Source organism: Abrus precatorius, unplaced genomic scaffold, assembly GCF_003935025.1.
Source record: "Abrus precatorius isolate BTA unplaced genomic scaffold, Abrus_2018 Scaffold5, whole genome shotgun sequence".
In the NCBI taxonomy this organism is placed as follows: domain Eukaryota; kingdom Viridiplantae; phylum Streptophyta; class Magnoliopsida; order Fabales; family Fabaceae; genus Abrus; species Abrus precatorius.
The window spans coordinates 14,448,004-14,466,623 of NW_020874395.1; the positions used below are offsets into that span (position 1 = coordinate 14,448,004).

General features: G+C 28.5%; 3 protein-coding genes across 3 annotated transcripts; all 3 read left to right on the forward strand.

The window, feature by feature from the left end:
* The first annotated feature begins 1,149 nt into the window (after positions 1-1,149).
* Positions 1,150-7,165, forward strand: LOC113867778 (protein TIFY 6B-like). Its single transcript, XM_027503244.1, has 7 exons — positions 1,150-1,354; positions 4,229-4,422; positions 4,663-4,919; positions 5,186-5,279; positions 5,383-5,698; positions 6,197-6,257; positions 6,855-7,165. The coding sequence occupies exons 1-7, from the start codon at positions 1,267-1,269 to the stop codon at positions 6,979-6,981; spliced, it is 1,137 nt and encodes a 378-aa protein (XP_027359045.1). The 5' UTR covers positions 1,150-1,266; the 3' UTR covers positions 6,982-7,165.
* Positions 7,166-9,833: 2,668 nt separating this feature from the next.
* Positions 9,834-12,206, forward strand: LOC113866748 (lipid transfer-like protein VAS). The gene is made up of 3 exons (XM_027501549.1): positions 9,834-10,209; positions 11,320-11,352; positions 12,061-12,206. Exons 1-3 carry the CDS (start codon positions 9,834-9,836, stop codon positions 12,204-12,206), a joined length of 555 nt encoding a protein of 184 aa, XP_027357350.1.
* Positions 12,207-13,987: 1,781 nt separating this feature from the next.
* Positions 13,988-18,253, forward strand: LOC113867924 (surfeit locus protein 1-like). Its single transcript, XM_027503435.1, has 6 exons — positions 13,988-14,172; positions 14,315-14,400; positions 15,258-15,496; positions 16,262-16,433; positions 16,507-16,790; positions 17,845-18,253. Exons 1-6 carry the CDS (start codon positions 13,998-14,000, stop codon positions 17,912-17,914), a joined length of 1,026 nt encoding a protein of 341 aa, XP_027359236.1. The 5' UTR covers positions 13,988-13,997; the 3' UTR covers positions 17,915-18,253.
* The last annotated feature ends 367 nt before the right edge of the window (positions 18,254-18,620 follow it).

Genomic DNA, 18,620 nt, shown 5'->3' on the forward strand with positions numbered 1-18,620 from the left:
TGGTTGTTGTATGTATTTTTTAAGCAATGTTCTAAAAAGCTAGATTCGATCATCAATGGTTTCTGTGTTCCATAGATTCATTCACCTATCTAAAAATATTACATGTTAGAGCATGTACACAATGTTTATGAAAAAAAATATTAGGTGTTAAATTATAGTAATAATCAATCAGTTTAAAAATAAATAAATTAAAATATTGACACTTATGGTTCGTCTTTGCTTTGATTATATTTCTCCGTCAATGATTTATTCATTTACTTAGTAAGATATGAATTCATTTTTTTAAATATATGAATTATATTCAATGTCAGATATTTTCAAAGTATGGGTGTTTTTAAAACTGACTAAAAATTTCAATATATTTTTCTTCAAAAGTAGTGCATGAGTTTTTGTTTTCGGATTCTAAAATTAATAAATCATATATATTTTATAATTATAAATGCTTTACAAAATTTAAATAAATTTATTACAATTCTTTTATTAACAAATATGTTTAATATATTGATTAAAAATATGATAAATTATATTAATAACACTAAACATTGTATTTTTATATTTTTTTCACTTTTTATTCGTATTTTTAATGTATGTATATATATACGTATTAAATTAACTCAAAGCAATGTTCTGGTGATTAAAGTTTATCTTTAATTTTTGGATTAATTCTTAATTTTTTTTATCACCGTTCCTGATTCTACTTTAATTCTTTTGGTCAAATATATAATTTTTTATCGTAAAAAAAAGTAATGTCGCTTTCTATCAACTGTGATAAATTTAAAATTTTAATAGAAGCAACGACATAACAAAAAAGTAAATCACAATTTAAAAAAATCAAAATAAAATGAAAAATAAAAAAGTTACAGCAGTAAATTTACAATAAAGTAACTTAATAAAATATCCTTATTTTCTACCATAAAAAATAAAAAGCAACCGGTTAGCCAGAACCGAGTTCGGTGCACACGCGGGAAAGACGAGTTTTCAGACCAGCTCGACCGGTTACCTAGGAGCAATAGCATCACGTAGAACCGAATAACTTAATCGAACGGTTCAGATTCAACTCTCGAACCGGTTACACCCTCCTTTTATTTTTGTTCATTCAATTTTCCTCCTTCTTCTATATATCTCTCTCTTTCTTCTCTCTCACTTTCTTCTCCTTTCCACTCTTTTCCGTCTTCAACAACAATTCACTGCACGCATTTGGGTTTTTTTATTCTCTGCGTAACCAGCAACATACAAATTCTTGTGGGTCTTTGATTTTTTCACCACATGGAGAGGGAATTTTTTGGCTTAAGCTCCAAAAATGGTGCATGGATTACTATGAAAGAAGATGGTGCCAACAAACCAAAAGACCCAGGTACCAGTTCCCATCGTCATCATTTTGTTATCATTATTTTGTTCAATAAAAGGCTTTGCAGGTCAAGTGTTTATGTGAATTAACTTGAATGTTTTGTTTTATCTTAAGCTAGAGATGTTTTTTTTTTTTTTTAATCTTTGGAGTTTTATTGTTTTTCTTTGAATTGTTATGTTCTATGGAGGATAGAAACTGAAATTTGAGAGTTTTTGAGTGGTGTGATTCTGTTTCTGTGACACTAGTAATGGTAGTATTTTTCAGTTTCATTTTTGGATCCTAATTGGCATCTTTTTAATGCATGTGTTATACGGGTCTTAAACTCAAATTTAAATATGTAAATATAATTTAAAATTAGTGTTAATAATATGTTTGGCAATTATTATACTATAATTAAATTTACTTTGAAATATATGTTTAAATTTATGTAATAAACTATATCTTTTATATTGAGTTAATAAATATATTAATTTTTATTTCTAATACATGTTTATTGGAATATGCTAAAAAAATTAAGTATACCATATTAAATACTTTAAACTATCATAAAAATACTTGTTGAATATTTTTTTAAAAAAAAAGGTAAACAAATTATTTATTTTTTAAAATTAAAAGATAAATCACATGACTTTAAACTCATTTATAAGAAGTATTAATTCATTTAAACTCAAATTTATAAATATTCACTTAAGTACACACACTTATTCAGTTCCTTTTCCCACAATAAGTGTTGTTTATTTTCTCAGAAATAAAAAATAAGGAAGAACGTTTATTTCCTCCCCTAAAAGAAGTATAAAATATGGAAGAACAAAGGAAAGAACAGTGCTTTAGTAATACCCATATGCAGCAGAAAATACCAGAAGTCATTGTCAGGCTTTGTTGGTTTGCTTTTTCTTGGTTTTTCCCTTTAATCTTAAATGGATAAGAACAAGAATTTTAAGGTTTCTAAGTCCCAACTACCCATTTTGCAAGAGTGAATCCATTGAAGTTTTAGGCTATGATAAAGTGAAGGAATTTTACCTGCAAGTTGCAACCTAGCTGCTATAATGCATTAATAAGGTGAAGTATCCATCATACATAACTACTACGCAAGAAAAATCCTATTGAGTGGGCCAAACATTGAAGCTGGGTCCATCTGATTTTTGTGTTTTAAAGTTGATGTTTGATTTCACCAAAAGCAAAATTTTATGGTTGATAAATGGTAATGTAGGGAATTTGCATAGAGATAGAGTGGCCTTCTTCCCAGTGATTCAAATAATAAAATACTTAAATCAACAGATAAGAAATTGTTCTAATAAAAAATGCTTAAATTTTTTAAAAAAATAGAAACTTTTCGTTATTTCACATCACATTCACTTTTACAATAGATAGAAGCAAGTTTTTTTGTTATCTCTAATTTTACATTTTATAAAAATAAAGAATGTAAAATAATATTATTAGTAGTAGAAGTTAATTTTACTGATAAATAGTTCGATATTACTCAAATAAAATCTTGAATTCGAGTTATTATGTATGTAAAAAATCTTCATCAATAATAAATTTACTCATTACAGTATAATATTATTGATATAATAAATAATTAAAATAATTCTTATATACTCATTTAATTTTTTTATCACGTTGCTCATTTAATTTTATATTTTTCTATTTCTATTTTTATATAAATTGTTGTAAATATTTATAGTGTGAATATTTCTTCATGAATAAAAGCAACACGAAACAATTATATATTTAAATGCTTAGTACATAGTAGAAACGTGGCCTTGGTTGTCTTTGGTGAAATTTATCTATATATTATTGTAAAATGTGCTACTTCTTTTTCTCGCTTCCATATTGATGTGCAATATTTAAATCATTGGGACAATGAGATGCATTTTTAATATTAATATTATGGATTCTGACGTATGAATAATATTTAAAAAGGATATAAAGGTGTATAATTTTTTAATATATTAATGGTCATTGAATATTATATAGGAGGTTAACATGGGCATGCGTGATGCTACATATTGAAAGGCCTTGGGAAGCAAACAACTTAGCCATCTTTGATGCTGTTGACCAGCTGGGTGCATTAAGGTTTACATAAAATATACTTACAGAAGGAAAATCCTAAAAAAATAAACAAAGAGAGACAGCATAAAATATTGTAACATATAGAATAATAGCATTTTAATAAAGTACTACTTTTTATTAAATGGTGGACTATGATTATATAATGCTAAATTCATATGGGGTTAATATATAATTTTTCTTCTATGGTTCTTAAATTTGTACTTCTAACCTGTGCTTGTCCTGTTGCTGCCGACATTTACAATAAATAACATGGTCGTACCATCACATAGTCGCATGTGATATAGTTATAATATGTGAAGAATTAATACAAGGACTATAAGCTTTCTTGTTATGTAATGTGCTTCCGAAGCTTCTAATAAATTATTATTATTATTATTTCCTAACTTGTTTATTTTGAATTTTGTTAACCTTAATTTTTAAGGCTGAATTTAGCTACTTATAAATAAAAAACTATACAAAAATATATTTATTATATTAAAATTATAATAATGTCTTAACATCATTGGTTTACTTATGATAGGATTATTTATCCTACAGGATAACTTAGACAAACCCTTTTCATCATAGTTTAGATTACCTTCAAGACCATAATTATTCTCCTGTTTCATAGTTTGGAAAGCAATTAGTAGATTTTTTATTTGGTTATTTATATATATAAATCAGCCAAAGTGATAAATTTCTTTATGTTTGAGGTATCTAACTATCGAAGCAATGTACTATCATCTTTATTCATAGATGGATTTTCTTTTCATTACTCATGAGCTTGATCTAATGTTCCACACCATTTTGTCCTATTAATTGGTGCAGTGAGGAGTTCAGGAATGCAGTGGTCATTCTCAAACAAGGTCTCGGTTCTTCCTCAATTCCTGTCCTTCAAGAACAATCAGGAAGATAGAGTGAGAAAGACTCTTCTTGATCCACTAGCCTCATCTGGATATATGAACATGCCACCTAAAGATGCTTTTGACTCTAACCAAAAACCATTCTTAGGTGTGACCCAGGTTTGTTTCTTCTAATGAAGAGATGCTTTAAATTTTGAAATTCTATAAAGGGCCTACTGTCATACTCTCATATAGCAAAAACATTTCTCCTTGAAGTAGAACATTTGAATGCTTTATTCTTTTTATTATAATTGTGAAAGGTATTTTTCACAAGTATGAACTCTAGTGTTTTGTTTTGTTTTTTTTTTTGTAAAATTTTTTCTTGTAGCTAATTCTTCTTATTACTTCGATGTTTTGTAGAATAATTTGTCCATAGGAAAGCAGGCAGGAAACAAGCATGGAATGTCAATTTATCCTCAGCAATGTTCAGATGCACAATCAGCATCCCTTCAGGAAGCAACAATATTTTCAGTTTCCAACCAATCAAATCTTGCTACTACAGGACTAAACATGGTCAATTCAGTCATAAAACCACAAGCTCCTGGTTCCAAATCCTCTGGCACACCTGTATCTGTTCTTCCACCAATAGGTTCCATTGTTGGATCTACTGACTTAAGGTATTATAAATATAACGATTTTTATAATGTGTGTCAAGGAGTATTAGATATACACTGTCAAAAGCTTTAAATTATCATAAAAAGTATGTATTAAATGTTTTATATAATTTTAAGATAGTAAATATTTTTATTTTAATTTCTTAACATATGTAACACACATTAGAAAAATCATAAATTTAAAATATCATAAAAATTGTAATTTCTTATTTCACTGAACATGCTTTTGAGCAATGTAGAATGGCACACCTGAAATTGTTGTTTTTCTACAGGAATTGTTCCAAATCCACTGGCACACCTACTCAGCTTACCATTTTCTATGCTGGTTCAGTATGCGTTTTTGATGACATAACTCCTGAGAAGGTGTATATATATATATATTTCTAAATTAGCTTAATTCTGTTAAAATTTTTTAAAAATATTTGTATTTCTAGTTTTCTTGATTTTCACTTCCTATGACCATTAGGCCAAGGCTATCATGTTAATGGCAGGAAATAGGTCTACTCCAATTCAGAACATGGCAGTTTCCACAGCTAAATTTCAGCCAACAATCTCAATTCCCTCCAAAGATGATGGTTTCATTATAAGTCAATCCTATCCCTCCTCACCCTTGCCAAGCCCTCTCCCACTAACTTCTCTAGCCAATTCTCAATCTATAGGAGGATCTTCTAGCAACAATGAACTTGCAAAAATAAGACCAATAGGACCTTCATCTGCCCCTCCTAACTATTTGGAATCTCCTATTGTTGTTGCTTCTGCTGCTACAAAAATGGTTCAACGAGGTATATTTATGCTTGGTACCTATATTTTTAAAAGAAATGTTAGCAGTACACTCTATCAATCTCTTTCTATTTTGAGTTAAGAGTCTGTTTGGAAGAACTTATGGAAAACATCTTATGACTGTTATAAGTTATTTTAATTATTTTCAATAAGTTCTTGGTATAACTTATCAAAATAAATTGGTTTCAACTTATTCGAATAGGTTTCATTGTAAAATTCATGACATAAACAATCATTTAAAAAAAGTTCATTGAATCGTGTTTAAACGAGTTCTGTATCCAAACACACCCTAAATCTATGTTGGCCTCACTAATAGAGAGTGGATCCATGATGTTTAGTGGAGCTAGCATGGATTTCACCTAATAATAATAAAGAAGTGTTGAAAAGAAAGTGTTCAAGGTGTGTTGCTATTTGCTAGCATTCATCTTTTTACAGCTAGTATATTCTACTAGTTTATGCACGGCACTGTTATGAACAGAAAAGTTTTGTTTTGTTTACAGTATGCTTGCCTCAGGCACGTAAAGCATCCTTGACTCGGTTTTTGGAGAAGAGAAAGGGAAGGTAATCAATGCAGCTGAGCAATTTTAATTTTTCTCTATCATGTATTGTTTTGATTATAGGCAAATATTAACTACAGCACTAAATACAAAACTAAAAGTAGAAAGTTTTTATTAAAAAATCTTATTAATACACTTCCACTGTAATTTTTGTTGAGCAATATATAAGTGACAAAGACCTTTAATCTAATGCCTTAAGGTTTTGGGTTGGATGCACAATCTAAGTCTTTTTGTATGGTTTGCTTATGGTCCACTGAAAGAGATCTCCTTGGTGTTTTAAACCCTATGTACGCCTCGACAATTTCTAATAATAAAAATTATCTATTTATTGATACATAAACCAGTTCTCTTAAAGTGCTGAAATATTTATAAACTTCTTTCTTTCATTGAATGCTCATTTCCATGATCTCCATTGAAGTTGTTTAGCCAATATTTTTAGTGCTGATTTAAATTTCTGCAGCGGAAAAAATCACACACACGCATGTGTTAGTGAAATTAAATGTTTCTTTTTGTGCTAGGCTAACACAACTAGCATTATGTTATTAAATTCGCTTGCAATGGGAGTTTCTGAGGCTGAAACATGTATTTTATACTTACTCAGGATGACGAGCACATCACCATACTTCCATATGAGCAAGAAATCACCCGAATGCAACTCTCTTGGATCAGACAGTGTTAGTTTCTCTTTGAACTTCTCTGGTTCCTGTCCTCTACCAGCTACCAACTAGCCCTTATGAAGATCATCAATGGAAGTTTAGACTTATATACTTCTGTAATTGTAAGATCAATTCTTTCTGTCATTGGTAGAGAAATTAAGTAGGCATTTTTGTCCTAAATATTTTCTTTTCTTTTCCAAGCTTTTCATTATCATTACTTTTATAGTAATTTACGTCACTATGAAGATCTTGCAAGTCATCATATATGATTTTTGAGCTGTATAATTATTTCTTTTATGAATATTGTTACAGTGAATAATCTTTATATTATTTGTATGGCCGTTGGATTTATCAATGGTTAATATCTTTTCAGCTGTAACATGACTAATATTTTCTTTCCTTATGTTTGGATATGCAGTAATGAGTTGTATGGAGTGAAATGGGATGAAATATAATGAAATGGAATAACGTTATTGTTCTATTGTTTGGATACTTCAGTAACAAAATATGGTCTTATATTCTAAAATTGGAGAAAAAGAAAAAGAGGTATTAAAATGAAATGCATTCTTTTATTCTATTTTGTATGATCTTAATCATGAATCTTAGTCTTATTTTATTTATTTCATTATTTTTTATCAATCTAAACACCACTTAAATAAAATGACAATGGTCTAAAAGTACCTCACTGGATCATACAATGTATTTTTGTTTTGATACTCACTCAAACTATTTTGTATCATGTTTGAATGATTGCGAATTCATGTTTATTTTAACATTATTAGTTATAATTTTTATGTTGAATTTATGTTTATAAGCTTTTTAATATATTTCTAAATATATTAGAATGAGGATGAACCTCCAAAACCTCCAATGATTATGGATGTAATGCATCAAAGAAGCGTTGCCCAAAAGTTTTCTTGTTACAATCCACAAGGATGATCTGTTTTCAATTTCCTCATAATTTTAAAAAACTCTTAACATTAATTGATTTTATCTTAAATAGTTAATTCAACAAGTATAGATTTCTGAAAGTGTATACATAGTATGAAAATATATTAAATTTATTCAAAGAGTGCACCACGTGTTATGTGAATTTTTTTTTCTTTTTGCTTTGTACAAAAGTGCATTAATTCCATTAGCTTAGCAATACAAACAGGCACTTGGTGGCTCTACGGTAATTTTTCTTATAAACTATCATTACTTTAAATTAAAGCATGCTTTTAGCTTTTTTAGACAAAACGCGTGTAAATATTGATTGCCTCTTTTTAAGTTATTTTATGAGTTTAATTTTGAAATTTGACTCCTTTAAAGTGAAAAAAGCATATAAAATAAAAAAGTATCAAATTATTTTTATTTAAAATTAATTATATTTATTTTTTTTGAATTTCAATAAACAATATATATGTCCTTACTTTCTTATTTTATATATTTTTAATTTAAAGGAGTTATTTTTTTTATTTGATAAATTATTAATATAAATACTTTTGTACCATCAATTATTACAGATATTTTAAATATAATTTTAAAAATAATTATTATAAAAATTAATACGATTCATGAATAAATGAGTATACAAATTCTTTATATTATAATATATTTCAATTAAATTCTACTTTTATTAGAATTTCATGAGTCTTTAACAAGTAATAAAATAATAATTCCAATAGTAAATGCCACAGGGGATAAATATGGAACTTTACTCAAATTTTGGTGGTGTGGGCCATTTTAAAGCAAATGACACGTGCATTTGTTCCCCTCAGAAGCTTGTTCTTCATTCGTTTTATTATTCCATAGAGATTGCATGATATTCTTTTGAAAATGCTAGGGATATATGTTTTTTTAGTATATGTCTATTTATTTGTTAAAATTAATTAAAAATTATGACTAAACATTATTTTGACAATAGAATTAATTAATAATTTAAAATATATTAAAAACGTATATTAAAAAATGTATTCATAGCACTGACATAAGTAAAAAAAGTAAGTCAGAAACTCATTTAACTTTTGCAAACCGTAGCAAATATTTTCTCTGCTCCTGAGATGTTTATGTACATGCTTGTTAAGGTCAAGTGTGATCGGGGATGACCTATAGCTTGAACATTATAAATTTAAAAAAACCCTTTTTAATGAAGAAAATTATTAAAAAAATGAGTTTTTTAAAAAGTTGGTTTTAAAAATTTTTAGAGCATATTTGATTTCTGTTTTAAAAACTGTTTTCTATTTTTAAAAATAAAATATAATACATATTATATTTACTTTTTTTTGTTTTGTTTTTTCAAATCACAAAACTCAATATCTCTAACAAAGCTTAATTTAAAAGTATCGTTTTATTTAGTATATTATTTTTTTTATAAAAGATAGAATACTAATAGTTCGCTCTTTATTATTAAAGCAAAATTCATATGAATCTTATACTAATTAATGTGTAAGACCCATATGATTTTTTAATATTGTATCATAAAAATTTCACCTAATAATAAAAATTATCAATGATATCGTCTTGCAAGTATTCCTAAAAAAGTGCAATATATATATAACAATATACACCTAAAAATTTTACAACTAAATTTTTTAATTGTACAGAAATTAAGTGTCAAATATTGCAAAATATAGGTATCCCAGACTGGCAAAAAGAGAGGAGAAACACAAAAAAAAGTTGTAATTGGGAAATAAAACAACCTGGTGACAAGAATAAATGGCTATGAAGAGATGAGTGGCTAAGTTTAATTTCCTCTTAAAAGCAACCCTTTAAAAATAGAATGTTCCCTCTAATTTATATAACTACGTACATCCACCACAATGAGGCACCAGAGGATGGAATAGAGGAAAACCAACAACAAAAATCACCTTCCATCCTTTGGTCATTGTTCTTTCATTTTTATTTTTATTTTTTATATTTTTCTCTCTCTTTTGTTGAAGATCATGGCTTCCAAGACCCTTTTCTCATTCTTCCTAATCATGTTCTCTTCATATCTTCACATTGGTTTGTGTGATAATCCTCCCACCAATCTTGACCAGCTTTTGCCTGGTCTTGGACAAATTTCAGTTCTACAAGATGCACAATGCATGCAAAAAATGCTTCCTTGTCAAGCATATTTGAGTGCTCCAAACAACCCTCCTCAGACTTGTTGTGATCCCTTGAAGGAAATGTATGACAATAAAACAGATTGTTTATGTAGTTTCCTTAACAACCCTCAGGTTCTTCAGTCTTTCAAGATTACTAAGGAGGATGCCTTGAAACTTCCTCAGGCATGTGGTATAACGGTTGATGCTTCTCTTTGCAGCACAGGATCCACAGGTAATTAATGGTTTTATTTCTTGATTCTTCATGTTTTGTGATGCAAACTACTCCTAACATATATACTTGATTTTGCATCAAATTCATTCAAATGTTGATCCATTTCAACGTTATAACTTTTAAGTAAAATGTGATTTGACGTAATTTTATTAAGCTGTTAATCTGTGTCATATTATTTGTCTTTTAAATGATGTATATTTCTGAAGAAAATTATTGCATTGGTAAAATGGTTTTATGACTAAAACATTTTCATTAAAAGATCTCAACTGTATCTGTGAATCATTTAAGTATTTATCTGAGATTTCAATAAATGCAAGTATTATTAGAAATAAATAATTAATACGTGATAGATATGGTAATTTCATGAGTATTAATTTAATTAATTTTCATTGCAAAAGAATCTGTGTTGTATTAATTTGCTATAGTTTGTATGCCTTGTTTTGTCATGTCATGATACCCACACACACAAATACTGCTCACCTTAAGATAATATAAAATGATTACGTAACTGGTTGCGTTAGAAGGCAAAATAAATGATGTTGTAATTTATCATTTTCTTTTTCCGTTTTGATTATTGTTGTAAATCATGATGGGTGATGAAAATTGGTTTCCTTTCGTTTTTATTTTACCACAAGGAGAACTGTTTTAATATGTTGGAATTGGGGTTGAAATGAGTCCAGGTTATCAAATTTTCATTCTGATACTTTTTGTTTTGTTTATAAATCTTTTGCAATTTTTCTTCAATCTTCAATGTTATCAATGGAGTAATGCTTGTATTTGCCATCATAAACAACTGATAATTATTGCATTTGCGTTCATATCCTAATGCATAAGATAGAGGAAAATGCAACAATCTTGATCAAATTGAAGAATCCTTAAGGCCAATAAAATAAGTTTCTTTAAGCAAACATATTGATGAACTTTTCATATATAGTTTCTTCAATAATTTTGATGAATTTCATGTCTAGGAAATTGCACACGGATTAGCTAGGTGAAGTCTAGTTTGTTAATGACCTAGTTCTATATATTTACCCTTTCTAAAATTTTGCATTTGCATTGCATAAAGGGTTTGGTTCTAAATTTAAACTTGTTTTGTTTATTTCATTGCAGGAGCAACCTCACAATCCCCACAACCCTCAGAAGGTAGATCATCACCCATCTATATGTTCCTATGGCCACATAGGAGAAGAGTTTTTGGACATATAAAATATTGAAAATTTTGAATTTAATTCAATAAATTAAACTAAATTTAGACTACATTAGTCTGTTAAGAAGCTTTGAACTAATTGTTGCCTAACATGCTACTGCAACCCTAAGAAAGAAGAAAATGGGAAAGTTTGTTCTGGAGTAAATTTTTAGGCAAATATTAATCAGTACTTTTAAAAAATTAAATTTTTTGAAATAAATATTATTAATACATAATTTCCAAAATAGACTATCCAGCTCGCTTGGATTTAGGGTTTTGGGTCAAACTAAAAAACTCATTCAATTTGACCTAATAAAAATAATGACAAGCCTAACTAAAATTACTTTTTGAACTTTTAAGCCTTTGACTAAACAAATTAACTAAATAAATCAAAATTTTAATGTAGACTCAAGATATAAAACTCACGGCCTTACATTTTATGGGCAGGTTCGAGTCAACCAGACGGAACAAGTTTAACTTATCAACTTTAATTAATGCCATACATGTCATAATTTTTAATGCATTTTGAACATGATTTTAATAAAAAAAATATTTATTGTTTGGCAACTATTTTAAGGCACATATTAATAAGCTCCATTGTTTTGATGTAAACAAGTTTAATTACATCAACATGTAATAACTAGTACTATGTTTGGTGCTTGTAGGTGAAGACGTAGCCAGTGCAGATGAAAGTTCCAAGGAGGAAGAATCAACAAGTTCAACAAAAATGATCACAGCATATGGAATTGTTTATTTTGGTGTTCCTGGCTTTGTTGCTTTGTTGAGTGCTCTTGTATTTTCTACATACTAAGCAATTGTATGAGTTTATTTACTCATGGAATTTCTGTCTTGAGTCTTGGTTATGTGAATTTTCATGTCATGATTACCGAATGAGTAAAGAACATGTTCTCAGAGCTATATATACAACGCATTTTTATATAATTTAGTTTTGCAGTAGCAGATATACATATATATATATATATATATATATATATATATATATAGTTTAGTGCCATTACGTGATTGATCAATTTTTATTTTTATTAAATAGATTAGTTGACGATTATTCATTCATAAGTCTGTATATATAATCTTTGTTAACTTTTGCTTTGTACTGTACATAAGTTTAATGGTTATTATTAATGCTATGCTTACCATTGATTGTAATTAATATGACTCACAACATTATATAGTTTCTCCCCATTTTACTTAAGACCAAGCTAGTAAACAAAGATTGAAGTATATCAAATTTAAACAAAATTATTTGAAATAAATTTTTTGTTTTCCCTTTATTCCTAAAACGTTCTAAACATATTCGTGAGGATAAAATGTTACATTTTATAGGTGTTCCGTACGTGTGAATATTTTTTAAGTTCTTAGAAATGTTAAAAATATATTTAAAGTATTTTTGGAAATAATGCACAATATTTTTTTTAAAAATATTTATACTTCATGTTTAGATCAAATATCGCACTTTTTAAAAATACTAATATTTTTCTCTTAAAAATAATTTTGTAATTTTTTTTACTCTATATGATAATTGATAAATTTTGTTTGCATTACTGATTAAATTTATACTTATTTAAATTAAAAAAAATTAAATCAAAGTTTATATTTTTTTAAAAAAAATAGTATGAGACATTTATAATACTAAAAGCATGAGTATATCTGTCAAAAGTAGAATTATATAAAAAATTAACTTCATTAATCATATATAATTTTTTTAAAAATAAGATTAGCACTTAGATTGACCTACATAAGTATTTGTTTTTAATTCAATTAATTAACTTTTATATTATTATAAATGAGAGTACTCTATATAAAATGAAGCTATTATTGTTTATAATTAATATATATATATATGAAAAAGATCTTTTTACATTGATAAGTCTAAAAATTCTTATATCTATATTTCTTTAAAATATTAAATAAAATAAACTAACCATACATTGATGAGTACTTTTAAAATCAAGATCCTCTTCCGTAAAATAACTCTCATGTTTTGTATTTTTTTATTTTTGTTTAAGCGAATTTTGACTTAAGCGAAAATGCAAAAATAACAACACACGAGAGTCATGTTCATCCCAAAAAATGAGAGGATCCAAATCTGTACTTTTATATAAAATGAATGAAACAATTTCTTACCACTATGCTCTCTTCAAGTTTTGTACAAAATTATTATTATTATTTTTTGTTGTTAACTTAGAATGTGAGAGGTATGCATTCTAATAATAAATTTTTATTACTAAAATGATTGTGAAAACGAAGAAATAAAAAAATGTGTGACACATATCATTTTTATTATACATGATTAATTTTAAACTATCATTGAGTTAGTAATTAATTTTTAAAACTGCATTACTACAGTAAATAAAGTCCCCTTTATATCTATCTTTTTTTTTATTGAATATATCTTTTCTCTTTTTATCATACATTATTTGTGAAAATATTTTTCTAATTTTTAATTTTTATTTTTATAAAATAGAATGCAATCCGGGAGGTCCACCGTAGCTAAAGGTGCTTCCACTTGCAGCAGATTTTACCCCCGTAAACCCTTTGCGCTTCTTCATCGCTCTTTGCTTCCCTCACATCACAAGCCCAAATGCCCCTATCGCATTCTGCCGTCAGAACGCTAGCTCGGCTCCGCCGTGGCGCCGCCGTATGCGGCGGCGGTAGCTCCGTCCATTTCGTCGCCATTAGGTCGTTGAGCTCCGCTGCCACCGGTTCCTCTGTGTCTGATTCCGACCCAACACTTCCCTCTTCTTCTGAATCGCAGGGTATGCATTCACTTATGCTGACTGGATCGATTCTTCGAGTGGGTCGATCTTGTTTATTCCATTGTTGAAGTCCCTTTTCATAAAAATTCGAACTTTGTTATTTTTATGCTTATTGATTTTTATTGTTTGGGGTTTATGAAAGGGAAAGCATCTAGATGGTTGCTGTTTGTGCCTGGGGCAATCACATTTGGCCTTGGGACTTGGCAGATTTTTAGAAGAGAAGAAAAGGTGTGTGTCTTTTTGGCATTCATTTCGTTATAATTAGGAAAATGTTTAATTTCACATAATTCTTTGTTTACACGATCTATAATTTTGAACCATTGATTTTGATGAAGGAAGGGAGAGGAAAGCAATGGTGTTGATTGATAGGTATTATGTGAATTATGTAAGGGAAGATTTTGTTAAAATAATACCACCCCAATAATTCAACTTGTATGTATTTTTTTTTAATGAAGTGTTGGCAAGTGAGTAAGGTAAAGTGAAAGAACGTGCTTTGAGATGAAGATCAAGTAAAGAAATCCAGCCTAGAGGCTTGGTGGTGTTATTGTAATTTATTTATTTATTTTTTGACATGTGTAAGAATTTGTGAACTTTCTCTTTGAACAACTGTGGCGGAAAATGTATATCAACTATTTATGACTGTCAAGATTGTGAGATTTTGAATCATTTTGGTTGATATTAGTGATCTAGGTGCTTCAATAAGAGTGATGCATCAAGGTGTTATAATATTTTATCTTTTTATCTTCATGTTTTGAGAATACTATTATTTCATCTGTGTTTGTCACTTATTTTTTGTCTTGACCCATTAGGGAGATTTCTTATCATTGGCTTATATTGTGGATTATTGCCTTATTCATTTCCATCTCCATGATACGTGGATGACTTGAATACATGATATTATAGGAATTTTATTACAATAATCAAAATATAGTTTGCTAATAGAATGATGGGGTATTCTGTTGTAAATATTTGGAAAATGTTTTGGGGATGGAGTTAATTTCATATGAACTCATGAGATTCAATGTTTAGATATTAGCTGTGCATATTATCTTGTTGAAAATTCCTTCTATCTTTCAATGTTACAGATTAAAATGTTGGAATATCGAGAGAAGAGGTTGCAAATGGAACCATTAAAACTCCGTAGTGCTAATCCATCAAATGAGGAATTAGATTCTCTGGAATTTAGAAGGGTGGTGTGCAAAGGAGTTTTTGATGATAAAAAATCAATCTATGTGGGACCACGTTCAAGAAGTATTTCAGGAGTCACTGAAAATGGCTACTATATTATAACACCTCTTATGCCAGATCCCAATTGTCCTGACAGGTAAAACATAATCATTACTTCCTGTTTTTAACACCATTTGAATCCAGGGATGAATTTTCTGTTAGAGTAATGCTAGTTGATATTGAAATTGTTCCTCATAATATTCAATAGCTCTATTTTTTCTAAGAATTTGGGTCCCTGAAGTGAGGGGGATGCACTTTAGAAGATAAAGTGTATGTTATAGACCATTGATTTGAAAATCATCAGTTGAAAATTTTGATAAATTGATAGTTTGTTATTTTATCACAATATTAACAGCTATATAATTGCACTTTATTCTCTAAAGTACATATTCCCCAACTCATTTTAGAGAAGCTAAATTCTTATTCTAAAATGGATGTTTATTATAATTTATACTTACTACCATATACCAACTTTCTCTTATAATATATTTTTATTATTTTGATATGAATTTTATTCTTGAATGAACTTTTGGGGAAATACATAATATTGGTATTCTCCTTTCATCGATATAATGTATCCATAGGTACAATGTGTCTACTGTGTGGCTAAACATTGCTGAGTTTTAGAGTTTTAACTTTTGAGGGCTTGGAATATATGGGATTTCTTTGCATAACTTCATAAACTTGAACTCCTAATATTTCTTAGGTTAACATGTCCATATCATATTATCAACTATAGTTTTTTCTTAATTGTAGGCAATCATATGCTAGTTTTGAATACTCCACTGCCACTGGTTTAATGGGTCAATTGTATCATTTGTTCTGAGTTTTACATTTTTATATTGTGTATTGTTTCTTCCAGTGTGGGTTCTCCAATTTTAGTCAACAGAGGGTGGGTTCCACGCAGTTGGAAAGACAAATTTTTAGAGGCTTCAAAAGATGAAAATTTAGCAGATGCACTTCCTTCCCCTTCTCAGGCTGACGGAACTAGATCTTGGTGGAGACTTTGGTCTAAAAATCCTGTTACTATTGAGGTCACCTCTCCTTTTGATTCCTTGTTTAATACAGAAGATTTGTAGATTTAAACTTATTTTTGGTAACTTACAGGATCAGGTCCCGTCTGCTACACCTATAGAAGTTGTTGGGGTAGTTCGTGGAAGTGAGAAGCCAAGCATATTTGTTCCTGCAAATGATCCTGAGTCTTCCCAGTGGTTCTATGTTGATGTTCCTGGCATTGCCCGTGCTTGTGGCCTTCCAGAAAATACTATCTATATTGAAGATATTAATGAAAATGTCAATCCAAGTAACCCTTACCCTGTTCCCAAAGATGTCAATACCTTGATTCGAAGTTCAGTCATGCCTAGGGACCACCTAAACTACACATTGACATGGTATGCAACTTACTTTTCTCTCATTAAATATTGATGCATTTTTTGACAAATTAAAAATTATTTTTTATGTATTCAATTATATTGCTGTTGTATTACTCTTGCCACCAATTTTTATATTTGATTGGCCAAAGCTCGTAGGTTTTGCAATATGAGTTAGTTTACCACTAAATGATAATAATAATAGAGGAATAGTTTATTTCGAAGAACTCTGCCAAATGCTAAAAAGTAATAGTCAAAATCAGGAATTGTATGTAGTTGAAATACTTTGAAAAATTAATACTTCAACCATCCTTTGTTGATTACTTGATTCTAAGTGATTTTAATTAGGATTTGTCAATGCTTATGTGGTGAAAACATACATGTGTTCTGTCACCATTTAAGAGATTCAGAATAGGAAGAATAAAAGTTGGCCCATGTCACCTCTCCTGTAGTTGTCTGGCAACGCCTAGTTTGGGTAAACTTCTAGAGAAGTTTTTACAGGAGAGAAAAAAATTAATATAAAAAATAAATAAAACTTCTCCCATAAATTCTAAACAACTTATGTTTATATTATTTTTAAAAAGTTTTCTTATTTAACTACTCTAAAATTTGAAAAGATAAGTTGTTTCTAATTTATGGGAGAAATTTATTTATTTTATATTCTTTTTTTTTTCCTATAAAGATTTCTGTAGAAGTTTACCTAAATATGGCCTAAATGTAAGTGTCCATTGCATATTTCTATTATACTAATTTAGTCTCTTTCTGAAGGGATTTTGTCTTTGTATCCACCTGCTTGTAACTCAGAATTTACTTTGTGAAAATTAAGCTTAGCATTAGGAAAAAGGGTTTTCAATGTGATGGCAATGGAAATTATATGAATTATTGTAATAAATTATATGAAAAAGAGTTTATTTTAATAAATTATCTGAAAAAAAATTAAAATAAGTTAAAAAAATTATGAAAATTATAGGTTATTTTCCTAAGCTATCTGTGAACTATTTCAAATGCACCCTAAGTCTCTAATGATGAGGTTGCAAGCATCTTTCTGATAAGTTTTCATTTGTATTTGGATCAGGTATTCCCTTTCTGCAGCAGTTACATTTATGGCTTTTAAGAGGCTAAGACAGAAAAATAAGCGGAGATAGCAAAGTCATAGCTATTATAGTTGAAATTGACTCCATCATTTGGCATCTGGATACATCTCTATCTTCCCAAACTTTTCTTCAAATCTCAATTTTCAAGAATCACTTTCAAGCAACTTCAGCTATTCAAGTGAAGTATTCCCAGAAAGTTACTCCCTCCTCAAAAACACTGATAAATTGAAAGTGAGATGATATATTTTTTGCACAACACATGAATGTTTATAATTTTGATGTAAGAGGGATCAAAGATATATATTATCTGAAAGGTCATTTTTTTGTTAGAAAATCAGCTACTGATAGTAGTTGTTAGAGGATATCATATGAATATATTTGGATTATTTGTAAGATTCCTTTTCACTTTTTTCTCTTTGACCAAATAAAGCTTTCAACTCTTCCACTCCATAATATTACTTGCAAATTTTGATATTTAGCAATGAAAATAATTGAGATAAAATTTCACAATAGGATTGAAAGTGAGTTTATTTTTTTAATAATATAGTAATTTATATTTGAAAATAAATAAAAAATGTATGTATTTTCCAATGAGTTTTCCGAAATTTTTACTCAAGCAACCATTAAATATTGAGGAATTCAAAAGTATTTGTTAGTCGTTTATAATTAATTTTAAGGAATGGTATGGAATTAATTCTCTAAGTAATATAAATAGAAGTCATTAATTTCTTATAACATTCGAAATCAAAGTCATATA

Excerpts from the sequence above, each read along its gene's own strand:
- LOC113867778 (XM_027503244.1), top strand. The coding sequence starts at position 1,267 with ATGGAGAGGGAATTTTTTGGCTTAAGCTCCAAAAATGGTGCATGGATT. Across the intron at positions 4,920-5,185 it reads GTTGGATCTACTGACTTAAG|CAGGAATTGTTCCAAATCCA; the intron begins GTATTATAAATA and ends GTTGTTTTTCTA. Across the intron at positions 6,258-6,854 it reads TTGGAGAAGAGAAAGGGAAG|GATGACGAGCACATCACCAT; the intron begins GTAATCAATGCA and ends ATACTTACTCAG.
- LOC113866748 (XM_027501549.1), top strand. The coding sequence starts at position 9,834 with ATGGCTTCCAAGACCCTTTTCTCATTCTTCCTAATCATGTTCTCTTCA. Across the intron at positions 10,210-11,319 it reads TTGCAGCACAGGATCCACAG|GAGCAACCTCACAATCCCCA; the intron begins GTAATTAATGGT and ends ATTTCATTGCAG. Across the intron at positions 11,353-12,060 it reads ATCCCCACAACCCTCAGAAG|GTGAAGACGTAGCCAGTGCA; the intron begins GTAGATCATCAC and ends TGGTGCTTGTAG.
- LOC113867924 (XM_027503435.1), top strand. The coding sequence starts at position 13,998 with ATGCCCCTATCGCATTCTGCCGTCAGAACGCTAGCTCGGCTCCGCCGT. Across the intron at positions 14,173-14,314 it reads CTCTTCTTCTGAATCGCAGG|GGAAAGCATCTAGATGGTTG; the intron begins GTATGCATTCAC and ends GGTTTATGAAAG. Across the intron at positions 14,401-15,257 it reads TTTTTAGAAGAGAAGAAAAG|ATTAAAATGTTGGAATATCG; the intron begins GTGTGTGTCTTT and ends TCAATGTTACAG.